General features: G+C 38.5%; 1 protein-coding gene across 1 annotated transcript in view; it reads left to right on the top strand.

Annotated features, from left to right (window-relative positions):
* The window catches only part of tmtc1 (transmembrane O-mannosyltransferase targeting cadherins 1), a 264439-nt gene that overhangs the window by 140101 nt on the left and 110358 nt on the right, over window positions 1-13980 (top strand). The window contains exon 7 of the mRNA XM_030149448.1: window positions 479-668. Coding sequence (XP_030005308.1) covers window positions 479-668 — 190 coding nt within the window. The remainder of the gene's footprint in view (window positions 1-478; window positions 669-13980) is intronic.

Here is a 13980-nt window from a genome sequence, read left to right on the forward strand (position 1 = left end):
GCTCCAGGCGACCCTCGTGACCCTAGTGAGGATAAAGCGGGTTCAGAAAATGAATGAATGAATGAATGAATGAAACAGATCTTTATTCCTGCTGGTGGTTTCAGGTTCTCCTCTAAATCACTCCATGAACAAGGGTCAGATATTTCATCAAACTCCATTCTGACTTTACTAAACACCACCATTTGTAGGATGTTCTGAGAGTGCAGACCGAATTGCATTTGAGTTTTACTGAAAGATAAAGTGGAAGCAGCCCAAGGTGAGATTTATAAATAAATGTCAACCGATTTCAGTGCACAATCATACAAAGAAAGAGACTTAGCAGCAGCATACAGAGTAGAGTGGTGGACAGGGCTTCCACACCCAGTAATTAAACATCAACAGTGTCCAACTTTGACATTTTGAGGGCTTTGTTTTCAGACTTCCCTTCATGTGTCCCATCCTTTGTCTTAATTTCCCTCTCTTTGTGCCCTCTCCACAGGGTTTTGACCTACTCCTATCTGCTGTCGTTCAATGCCTGGCTGCTGCTGGCCCCCGTCGTGCTGTGTTATGACTGGCAGGTGGGCAGCATCCCACTGGTGGAGTCAGTGTCCGACATGCGCAACGTGGCCACCGTCCTGCTGGCCTTAGTGATGGTTGCTCTCTGCCTCCACTGTATCTTCTCACTGCAGGTAAGAAGAAGACAGTGACAAATATATGACAAAGTAATACATTTCCTATGAATTCTGTGGCCTCCTGTTGTTTGTGTGGGAGGTTGGAATGAAAATCGAGAACCCAGTAGCTCAGTTTTTTGGAATCGTTAGTCTGTTTGTTTAACCGTTCTGTTTATCAGGTCAGGAATGTCATCAAATCAAATACATCATCTCATCGTTTCCGTATTTTGGTTCAGAAGCCTCTATAGTAGAAATGTATGCATATTTCTACTTGTAGGGGGGTTGTAATTATTCTTTGTGGATTCATTGATGACTTAGTGCTCGGGTAGTTGAGATAATGATGAGTTGTCATGTTGTCATGGTTCATTGCACATGGGTTGGTCTCTTTGCAAAAGTGGACCAAATACACATTGAGCAATACTCAGTGGGTATCTGCACAATTTGAGGATTGGTTTTGAAGGCCTATATAAAGGCCCAAAAAAGGCCACCATTGTTAGTCCAGTGAACGGCATCATGCCACGTCTATCACGTGAACAACGTCTCCAAGCACTGGGTATGGTGGAGGCCGGTGTGAGCTACAGTGATATAGCCAGGCGTATGTATGGGCTGTTCCCAACCCACAATCAGAAACCTGGTTGAACACCACAACACCACAGGCTCTGTTGATGATAGACCGCGTCCAGGGTGAAAGAGAGTGACAACTCCCGACCAGGACCGCTACTGTTGTGCCTTTGTGTTTGGCAGGTGCCATTTTCTTTTAAGTTTTTTGTTTTGAAATTACTCTTGAAACTTTAGCTTTTTGTTTCTGTATGCCAATATCCTAAACAAATGATTCATATGAAAAAATTCCAGCTTAGGGTTTCAAAATTATGTCGAAAAATATGGTGTCAAAGTTTTCATTGACTGTGAGTGTATTTAACCAGTAAAGATGACACTAGGACCATTTGCAACAGTTGCTGAGCTACAAAGGGTTAAATACCTCCAACATGTAGAAACATTTAACCACAGCATCCAATTAAACTGCACCAATGGAACGTCTTTGAGTGGCTGCTTAGTGAGGGGGGCGGTCACTCTGGAGGCGGAGCCTACAGCAAGGCGTCCTCTGTCCCAGCCGCTAACATTAAACTCCTCCAGGTTCTATCGATAGCTAATGTTAACGTCGTTTCACTGTGTCAACCTGCTTTACTATTGTTTATGAATAATCTCCATGTCCTAGAATTTCATTTAGATGATGACAAGGCTGCAGCAGGTAGATCTAACACTCCTTTAACTACACCTTTAGAACCTTTTAGGAGGTTAGTTTGACTGGAATACAAAGTTTTACAGCATATTTGACATTAAAGAGTTAATGCAAACAAAGCTTCTGTTTTTTTTTACTATAGTTTATTCCCTAATCCAAAGAGAATCAATAATAGAACTGGAAAGTCTCTAGTTCCTACCTCTAGTGCAGTGTTTCTCAACGGGGGCAGTACCGTCCCCCAGGGAGTGTTGGGGGACGTTATTCTGTATAAGTAACAATATCAAGCAGCATGTTATGTCTATGGCAAATTTGCATGCACCCCACCCCATCCCACCCCTCACTCCTCCTCAATAAGGGGCATTGCTGCGCTTATTGAGCTATACCAATAAGTTGTCATTAGAGGGGTGGTACCTCTGCTACGTATATAAGGTCCTTCAGAACCCCACACACACACACACACACACACACTTGACAACTTGTTTCAGAGGGGGGATGGATACAACAAGGACAATAATGATGAGGTAAGGGGGCCATTATGTACGGAGTGCTATAGTGCTTCACCCCACTCCCGGGTGCAAAAAAAACTTGGGGGGGGGGGGGGGGGCTCATGATGACGTAAAGGGGTGGTGGTTCAAAAAAGGTTGCTCTTTTGAAAGGTGACACAATAGAGCAGGGGTCACCAATCCTGGTCCTCGAGGGCCGGAATCCAGCATGTTTTAGTTGTATCCCTCTTCCAACACACCTGATTCAAATGATAAGCCTATCATCAAGCTCTGCAGAAGCCTGATAATGACCGTCAGGTGTGCTGGAAGAGGGAAACATCTAAAACATGCAGGATACCAGCCCTCGAGGACCAGGATTGGTGACCCCTGCAATAGAGGAACAAGCTCTAACACCACGTGGTTGTAGCAAGAAGGTCAAGGACCAGGTAAAAGCTTTTAGTTTTAGACATTTAATTGACTACTAAACTGTTTAATATATGTATTGTAAATACCTCTGAGCTCATAAAAGTTGGTCAAAAGTTGCAAGTCAGCTGTAAAATACATCTGGCTTCTTCTTTTTTTTGTATTAGAGTGAGTGGTTCTCAACCTACATTTTCTCGTAGGCATCAGGTCACTACTCAACAACTTTTACAGAGTCCAAGTCAAGGAAATATAGTCCTGAAAAATAGGCTCATAAACTCATGTTCAGTGTCATCATCAGTTTTTTTTTTAAAACAACATATTTGCATATTTTCGTATCTGCATTCAGAGGACTTTAATAATAAACTAAGTGAAGATCTCAGATCAGATGATGCTCTGATCATTTCAGGTTAAATTTATGAACCGACGCACGCTGAAACAATCCACTGCTACCAGTCATTTCTAATCATTAACTCCTGTTCAAATTTGTGCTCCAGGCTGATCACATAGTGCTTATAATGTAAACCTGTGTCTGAGCTTATGATACTCTGGTTTTTAATAATTTAGCTCCAGGGTTTGGTACCCATCTCTATGCATATCCAAAATAAAAGATCAGATAGGATTTAAAGCAATAAAAAAGTTTCTTTTTCCTTTTTTCCAGATACTTTGGAATGACTTTGAACCCCATTTTGAGGTTACAACTCATCAGTTGAGAAAGTGGGATTAGATCTGTATTTCTACTGCTGCACAGTAAAACATCCCCTCTGAGACAGAATAGATTTAATTTTAGAGGAGATAGTCAGGATTCCCAATAACTGTTTCCATATAACTGTTTGACTGTTTTGCGGTAAACTTTGGAAACGGTGCAAATGAAAATGAGGCATGTTTTTATCATCTTGTTTGGAGATAATAAACTAGGCTCTGAAGTTTTTTCACAGCTGAAACCACACCTCATTACTTGTCGAACTACTGGAAAACTTTTAGCACTTCATGGAAATATCTGGGAAGACACTAGAAACAACTGATTAGTCATGCAAGATAAATGTTTTTCAGAACTTGTTCCATCCCCCTTCAGTGCAGCTCTCTCATAAAAGACTGAATTAACTCAAGTGAGCATAAAGCTTTTTTTTTTGCGAAATCAATTTTACAGTTCCTGTCAACTGTTTTTAAGGCAAAATAACCATAAAATATGTCTGGAAACACAGCTAATGATTCCCATCTCACTTAAGCTACTTGTTGTCTGGTGCCGCCATCTGATAAAATGCTCTCCTTGGAAGAATTCTTGTATTTAAGATTACAAAAGAAAATCAGAGAGATGAAATGTGATGAACATATCCCTGCTGTTGACATGATGTACTTCTTCTCTCTCAGGACAAACAGCATCTGTAACAGTCCTAATCTGCATCATTTGATCAGAATGAATAGTTGTAGTGTTACCTGAAGCGTCCTCCCACTAATGCTTTTCCTGTTATGTTGAAACCCAGTGATCTGTTTGTTCTGAGTGCCTGGTTAACCACATTAAGTGTGAGTGACTTGCAAGCTGGAGCACAGATGGTACAGATAACTACATCAATTAAAACTGGCTGTAAAATGTGGTTGGACTGTATCTGATGGACCACAGTAAGTGTGTTTATATGTGCATGTTTATATGTGCACTAGAATTGTGGGGTTTTTTTTTTACTGCTCCTGTAAATAAACCCTGGTTTTGAGAAAGTCAAATGAAACCAGCATGTCAGGATCTGATCTTGGTTCCTGAAATTTGTCTGTAGAGAATCTAGTTGCTGATATGGTGTTACATCAAGAAACAAATGAACAACTATGAACTGCAATGCTGCAGATGTCTGGGACATCTGGTGCATTTCATTGCCCATGTTTAGTCCCTCTTATCTCTTTGCTGTCACAATCAGAATGCGGTTATAAACTATACACATGAGTATATATGTGGACACTGTCAGAACATTGTACAGAAGGATAGAGTCCTGCAGCAATAACATGGATAATGAGGATTCACATGTAAATATAACTATCATTCCACACTAACATGCCTTAGGGGGCTAAAACACCATCCAAGATTATTTAGCATATCTGAAAGCACAGTATGAAACCAGTAGTATTGAAATTGCACATTATTTTGAGGTGAATATTACACGTTGCAAGCTCTGGACACTTCACCAGCCTAATTATCTCACAATGCAATGCAACTGGGGCGACATCAGACAATTACAGACAGCAAACACCGTCCAGGAACGTGTCGTCAGTGGTATCACACACATACTGGCACTGTCAATAGTACTACATTGATGCAGGCAGGCCAGTAGTGTTACACACATTCTGTTAGAGGTGAGATGAGCTGGTTATCAAGGATACGTGCCTCCAGCTGGCAAAGAGACTTTCATGAACTTCCCTGTATTCACCCCTTGAGCAGTGCAGAAATATACACAGTAAAAAAAAGGTCTTACACTGTCATATTTAGCTTTATTTACTGCACATATTCATGACATGTGCTTTTCCATTGAAACACAGTCCAATCTTTATGCTCTCTCCAAAGTGAGGGTTGTTTAAGGCCATGTCTACATGAAACCGCATCTTTTCTTATCCGATCTTTTTTTTTTTTGTCGTCGTTTCAAGAAATACCTGCGTCCACATGAAACCACTGAAAACTGAAAACAATGTACAAATGCCAGTTCTGCATGTGGCGTTATGCTCTCACAAAAAATGGAGAAGAAGAAGTGGAGCATGTCCATAAAGCTTGCACGCTGTATACAAACCATAGGCTACAGAAGAAGAAGAACAACAGCAACAACAACTCTTCATGGTAGATCCAAGAGCATGTAGTAAATGTTCTTAGCTGTTGTTGTTGTTAGTTGTTTGCTGCTCATTGTAATGAAGGAGTAGCCGAAGAGTTTGATTCAATATTTCCAATAAGCTCAATAGCTGTTGTAGCCCGAGCACTACTCTGTAGTCCGCCATTGTGTTTGTTATTGTGAAGTGGCATCTTGCTTCTGGGGTGAAAGGTTAGAGAGGTGGGGCTATGACATCATTGTTTTAGAAAATTTGTGGTTTGGTCATACAGATGAAGATGTGAGACCAGCTTTTTCAAATTTATCCACTCTGGGACTCAAAAAGTTGAGGTTTCAGTGACTGAAAATGCCGGTTTCGTGTGGACAAAAGGGCTATCCGATACAAAACTTTTGTGGATACGACTGAAACGGTCTTCATATGGACAGGGCCTAAGAGAGAGGAAGCTACTCACTCCATCAGTTAGAGTTCAAGAAGTTGTTGCTGCTGAAACTTTAGTCACTACGGTGATTATCCAATGGAAGGATGTGAACTATTGGCTTAGTTAAATGCAGGTACAAGTGGAGATTCTGTTTATACCAAGGAGTGCTGAACATCAGTACGGATTTGTCTTCATAAAATTAAAAAAAAATCTTTGGATGAATTTAAAAAAATCATGGAAAGTGTCTTCATATAAGTAAATGTTTTCCTTCAAACATTAAGCATTTCTGTTGGTTCTATGTAAAGTATTCATGTTGGTTCAAATTTATTAGGGTTAATACAATTTGTTTGCCAATGATAAATCCAATTAAATTCACGTGTTGGGTTACAACAAATTTTTTGGTTTGAATCCATTCAAAGATTAATGTTTCATTTAACTTATTTTAGTGGGGTTGACCCAACTTTTCAATATAGTTGTTCAGAACTGTAGTTAATCAGGTTTGCAAAATATACTTGCTTAACGTGGAAAGAAAGCCATTTAATCACATGAAATTACTTTAAGGCAATTTATGTATTAGGTTTGACTTCAATAAAATTACAAAATCTCCAGTTTAGTTGGTGTCAAAGGTGGAAGCAACAACAAACAGCAAAGAGGTGTTGTCATCAACTGACAACAGAAACACATCAGGGTTGGGGTTAAAGTGCACTACATACTTGAAATAGTAACATGTCCTAGAATTGTAATGCACAGACTACGTAGACTGAACCCACATGCACGACCCAGAGACAGATGTAAAAGTTCAGTGTTTATAAACACCAAGCTCACTGACAGTTCACTGATAATGATAGTGAACAAAATCTTGAGAACAATGAGCCCCGGGTTCTTCTCTGGGTTAGTAAACCGGACCGGAGACAAAAACCCACAGTCCGGATCGGTAGAGCACGTTGGGAATCCGACTAGGGAAAAGCAGAGGGAGGTCAGTGGCAGAACCAGGTCATACACGGGCAGGCAGACGGAAAGGCAACAGGACATAAGGATCAGGCTAGCTCACGTACCGAAAAAACAGGCAATTAGGTCGAACACTCGTAGTCAGTTGGAGGCTGAAGTACAGACAGGGATAAGGCAAACAGGCGAAAAACAGAGATGGCAAACCGGTTCAAACACAGGCAGGATCCAAAAAACGCTGGTAAGTATCTCAGGGAAAATACGAACTGGCAACGAACAGGGGAAAACACAGGGCTTAAATACACAAAAGGGAGGGAAGACAATGAGACACAGGTGGAACAAATGAGGGTGAGGACAGGTAATCACACAGGTGACACAGATTAGGGAAAGGAAGCAAAGACATCAGACATGACACAAGAGGAGAACTTAACAAAATAAAACAGGAAATGACAGACAAACACACAAGACAGACAAAACCAGACTAACGTCTGGCGGCAGGCATGACAAGAATGTTTTTACTACAGTCATATATATATATATATATATATATATATATATATATTACCCGAGTGATCAGCTTGAAAAAAGATGGTCAAGGTTAGGGACTGTGAACTCTTGAACTGTGATGATTGGAATCATCTGTTCCAGTAAGTGCTGGTTAATGTGTGTGTGTACATGACATGAAGTCAACATAACTGTTCTCAAACACAACTGTATGTGTTAACATTCAGAATCAGAATCACTTTTATTGGCCAAGTACGTAAACACATACAATGCATACATCTTTGCTGGTAGATGTTGTCTCTAGTAAATTATAAATAGGAGATATAATAAAAAAAAAGTAAGAAAACCAAAACGAGAAAAAGGAACTATATACATAGAAACTGTATATACACAGTATCAACTTCTGGACAATTATAATGCAATTATTTTGTGCAATTGGGATAGCAAGGAAATTCATCAAGCAGCTGAAATTACATGACTTTGAAGATAGCAACAGCTTCCCCAGCTCCTTCACTTTAACCATACATGGGTATTTCTGTCTCTAAAAAGACCCTTTTTATATACAGTTGTACAGTGATGATGATCTACTCTCATTAGCAGAGTATAGTCACTGCAAACACAACAGGTACTGTACCCAGTTCATTTAAAGGGGTCATATTTTGCTAAACCCACTTTTATTAGTCTTTGGTCTGTTTATTTGTGTATTTGGACCCTAATCGTTCAAAAAGTTTGAATTTGAACCCTCCAGGTGCTGCAAAGCTATCTTTATATTCATTTTGGCAAAAATCGAGTGGATTTCTACAACCTGTTTTAGCTCCTGCGTAAATTGTTGCGTTTTATAACTAATTTTGCCATGACATTTGCACATATAAGGTCAAGACTTTAAGTGAACATTTCTTCGAGTATGACATAATTGTTTATCAGCAGCAGTGGTTGTAGTCCATACTGAAAATATGTCCAAACTTTGAGCTGATTACTTAAAATGTTCAGTTGTTGGTTGGCTTAATTAATGAAGAATTCAAATCCAAGCAGAGCATTTACAGTTTATGTAGACCACAGGGAAAGGTTTTAAAATGCATAATTCCATTTAAAAAAAAAAAAAAAGCAAAATATCACTCATTTAAAGCACCGTAGATTTTCAGTGCAATGAGGCCAGGGCTTTTATAGCGAATAATTTGCAGGGTATTATATGCATTAAAAGCTTTAGAGGGTCAAAGGACAATAGGATAAGCTGTACTGACATGCACATTATATGATAGGCACTGGGATTTTTTTCTTCTTTTTGGCAGCCATTATTTGCATTGTCCACATTCCTTGGCTGTTATCAGATTTAATTGACTTCACTTTTTTTGTATTCACAGCAGATAATGTGCTTTAGATATCTTTTAGGGGTAATCCTTAACTGTGACAGTTTTCAAAGATCGCTGTGCTTTATTAGCCTAATACCAGCTGTTCCTTTCTTTTTTCACCATAATGAGTCTTTTGGAGTGTTCCCCTAATGAGCACAATGTGTATTTAAGACCTGTTCATCACAATGGTGTTAGATCCCAGTGGGACTCTTAATTAGTGCTTTGTTGAAGGCAAGTGTTCTTAGAAGGTCAGCCCAGTCAAACCTTAACTGTATAGTCTGTTAAAATCACACAGACTCAGCCTGAATGAGAAGATAAATATGACATACGGTGTGTGTTTTCTGCTCTTCTGATTGTACACTTTATGGTATTTATATTAAATCTACTGCCACACATGCTCTTGTGTTTGGATATAAAGTGTAAAGTCTAAGAGTTGGTTCATAAAATATACATTCCTACAATAATACAGAAACTTGCAGGTTTCATGTTTTCTCTGTGTTACCATGGAAACAGATCTCACTCTGAAAAGTGTGTGTCACAAACATATACGTGGTATATGTTTGTGTGTTTTACAAAGGTATTAAACAGATTTTTTTTCCTCTTAGCAGCAACTTTCATAGAAAATCTCATGTCTTCCCTTAGCGCGTTGCATTCTTATTTCTTTCTCCCACAAGGCTTTTCTACTTATCTTCTTTGTACATTTGAGATTATATTCAGCTCAGGGAGTTTTATTAAAGTGCGCTGCAGTCTTTGGGAGAACGCATTCCTCACACAGAATGTTTCTTGGCAGAAAATACCGTTTAGTCACACTAACTGCTGCCAGGTGAGGCTGCTCTGCTCTCACTTCCACACTGTTTATTCTTCACACATGAAATCATTTCTGGTAACTTTTTCTCCAGAAGTCACGACTGTCATGCTTGTGACTCTTGCACACAGTGAAAATCAAAATATTCAAAATAATTTTCTTTTCATCCATCACAGCTCCAGCAGAGCAGGAGAGAGCTGTGTGCCCCTGAATGTACAAGTAGAATCACTTTATTCGCACAGAACATTTTGTACATGGAAATTTAACTCACCTTTGCAGTGGTAGACATCCCTTCGTCAACACCGGAGGAAAAATAACACATAAATAAAGTGTGAAATCATTTTTGTGTCCGTGATGGTTTGTTCCTGAATAGTTCCAGCTTTATATTTTGTTCAGCATTCCTGTTTTTCACATTTAAGACATGCAGTCAGATAACGGCTTACACCATCAACACACTGCATTTCTACATTATGGATGGGAATTGATAAAATTTTATTGATGCAAATCCAATTCTTTTTCACTTGCTTTATCAACCTGTGATGAGTTTTTATCTAGAGGAATAAGTAGGCCAATACAGGTTTTCAAGACCACTGTTTTATTATCTGAGTCTGAACACAGTTTAAACACTGAGCGTTGGCTCTGCTGTCTGGCAATTAGCCCAATCCTTTTAGTTTTATGTAATTACCTTTGGATACACAATGTATATTAACTCCATAGGCTAAGGCGGCAGCTTTATGTCTTAAAATAGTCAAATAAAATCTGTGTGAGTAGTTTTGAGTTCAAGTTTAAGGCTACAGGAGTGAAATTAGGGGGGGAAACAGTGTAAATATCCACCTTCTGCAGCTTTCTCCTCTCAGTCCAAATCAAAAGACTAAATACAGACTCTGACTCTGTCTCAGTTCAGCCAAGAAAAGCAGGAGGATCATTTATACATTCTCATCAGCGATTGGAGATTACAACTGATCAAGTATTTATCCCCTAGATTGTCTGAAAATGCCTTTGATCAGACAAACTAGACTTTCTACAGCTGGAAAATGAGTAGATGCAGACATATGTCCTCTGACCATATGAACTGCAGCTTGTTCAAAGGTAATTATGGAACTATCAAATGCCGTGTTTCCACCATGTCAGGGGTGTCAAACTCATTTTAGTTCAGGGGCCACATTCAGCTAAATTTGATCTGCAGTGGGCCGAACCAGTAAAATAAAAAAATAATAATGTATGAATAATGTCAACTCCAAATTTTTCTCTGTGTTAGAGCGAAAAAAATCAAATTACATTATGAAAATGTTTACATCTACAAACTATCCTTTCAGACAATGGGAATAACATGAACAAAATGAAAAAAATAAGTGTAATTTTAACAATATTCTGCCTCAGTTTATCATTTACACATGTACATTATAACTTACAGATCACAGTGGATCAACAAATACACAACACATTTAGTAACAAGCAGAATATTGTTAAAATTGTACTTATTTCTCTTAAGACATTTCAGGTTGTTCATATTTGTTCAGGTTATTCACATTTTTTATGTGAAATTATACTTTGTTTTAGTGTAAACACATGAAAATATTTACATTTACAAAGAGAACAATTTGGAGTTATCATTATTTATATGTTATTATGATAATATTTCACTGGTCCTGCCCACTTGAGATTGAATTGGTATGAAAATGGAACCTGAACTAAAAGGATTATTAATATCTTAGTGTAGATTTTGCATTTCACAAATTCATCCCAGGGGCCGGACTGGACCCTTTGGCGGGCTGGATTTGGCCCGCAGGCCGCATGTTTGACACCTGTGCACTATGTAGTACTGGCTCTACTCGACTCAGGTACCAGGTACTATTCCTGGAGACCGTTTCCATTACAGGATACTACTGACTTTAGAGTATGTGGTTGTCATAGTGATGCTGTGCGTAACTTCTGTAACGTCTGCTCAGAGAGTTGCTGATAAATTCGTTGGTTGCGTGTTGCACCATCAAACTCATGCTGAATCTTTTCTTCGTCCACCAAGGACAGAAATGTCTGCTGTGTCTACACGTCACATTTTAGTATCTCTTCTCCCTGTTTCGAACCTCGGCCATGCAAGTATTAAAAAAATTCAAAAATAGTACCGGATACCAGGTTCCAGTGTCTTTTACATAATGGAAACATAAAAAAGTTTAGTTGAATCAACTCGGTACCACGTAGTGGAAACGCTGCCAAACAGTTCAAATATGAATGAGCGCGAATAGCATTTTTTGCATGCTTGTATAAATGCATGTTCATGCTTAATACAACTGCCTTTTCACAGCAGTTTCTAAATACTCTTGCCCATTGACATTTTGCAGACATAGTATATAGTTCTATTTCATTCTCACCGGCACAAAGCTACAGTTCTAGTCCTACAGCCAAGACAGACGCACTGTTATTCATTGACATCAAACTGGGAGACGACTGTGTTCGACTGTTATATATTTTCCTCTTTTTATGAATGCTTTTTTCTCTTTGTGTGATCAGTTTCTCTTCATCCACTTAGCTAAAGTGTAAACACTGACACCAGCTTAGACCTGAGGAGGAGGAAGAGCCATAGTGTGAGAATAGAAGTAGCTATACTACACTGATACACAATTCTCACTTTCTCCAATCAACTGTGGACCTTATGTCTTGTTATCTTTTGCTTACTCTTTTTTTCTGTTTTTCCCAACATTTATATCATAGTCTACAATGCCTACATTGTTAGAAGAGCCACAGGATCTAGAAACACAGACAGTACCTGGTACAAAATATAACTACAGTGCACGTCTGTGTATCACTCTGTCCACACATGCTGTGTATTTTTGGAGACAAGGCATCTCCCAATCAAAACAGGAGCAAAAGATGCTAAATTCTGCACATTGCAAGTCTACCACTTCCATTATTATCTGTTACAATGAAATCCATAAACATATACACCGTGTGAGTGAAAGTAGAGCATTTCACTAAAAGACAACATTAAGATGACAAAGTCTCAGTCACATCACATTTCTTATTATATCTTTGCATTCTCATTAACATTAATTTTAACTTACTCAAAAGGATATGACACTACTGAAAGGAAACTAAGATAAACCATAGCAGTGAATAAATTACAGATTTCTCCAGATTTTCCATTTTTGGAAAGATTTGATATGCGAGTACACAGCTCATGACAAATCATAGAACCCAAGCCTTTTCATTTTTAATTTTCATTATTATTTTTATATCTTAATTTTTTATGCTCATTAGTGGGCCTTGTGTAAATATAGGGTTGTCTCTAGTCAAACACAGACATTGTGCAGCTACTGGAAATGATGATCACACGATCATTAGTTGTAACCAGGCAGAGCATTATCATCAATATTTTACTGCAGTTTTTACCCAGCAACATATCTGCCAACTTGTTTGTTTGCTGGTCTTCAACTCGATTTAATTATAATAATCTTACTGTCAATTTTCCTTATTTATGTGTTACAGATTTCATGCAAGGTACAAATTATACCACCATCTGACCGCGTCATGCCATCGCTTAACAAGCAACAAAGCCTAGAACTGTTAGGTTGTGTTGTAAATTCATAATTTTATTAAATTTACTGGCATGCAATTGTTTGTTTCTTAATTTTGTCATTGATTAGAATGAAAGGATGTGAGTACATCATTAAATGTTACGTGACTAAAATTGTAACACATTATGTGGTTTCCATTAGAGTAATGTTAAACACATTTTCATTGGCAATCATAGTGGAACCTACTCTAATCCCACTCTCCATCAAAACATTATGTTCTTCTACAGCTTTTGTTATAGATTGCTTTGAGGGACCATTATCTGTAGAAACGACCCACTGTGCATGTAACATCTGTCCCATAACTGTCCTCAACTATTTTGTGGAGGAGTTTATAGGCTGCAAATAAAAATTGATGACATAACAACACTTCCTGCCGCTGTGGAAGTATAAAGTCAAAATTTTTTTTTAGGTTATTGGAGCTCCCATCTTGGTAGAGATATATGTGTGGCTGGAGAATTCTAAAAAGACAATAATGACCTTTGGGGAAATTGACTGGACATGTGGGGTTTAGGTTTATGGCCTTTACTGCAACCAGCCACTAGGAGGCCATTAGAATACAGTATATGGCCTTCACTTTTGAGGAGCTGTTGTTTTATGCATCTTTATCTTTGCTTTATATTGTTTCATACAAGGAGTTTAAATCAATTAAAGTGTATTGTGAACAAGGCCAGGTGACCACAGTAGCTTCCAGCTGTTGATTCAACAGAGAACATTGTCAATACTGGTGTATTTGTATTTCAGAATTCACCAAACTGAACTTGAAGTGACTTATTTGTACAAGTGAATTCACAGA

This window comes from Sphaeramia orbicularis, chromosome 12, assembly GCF_902148855.1.
Source record: "Sphaeramia orbicularis chromosome 12, fSphaOr1.1, whole genome shotgun sequence".
Classification (NCBI taxonomy): Eukaryota; Metazoa; Chordata; class Actinopteri; order Kurtiformes; family Apogonidae; genus Sphaeramia; species Sphaeramia orbicularis.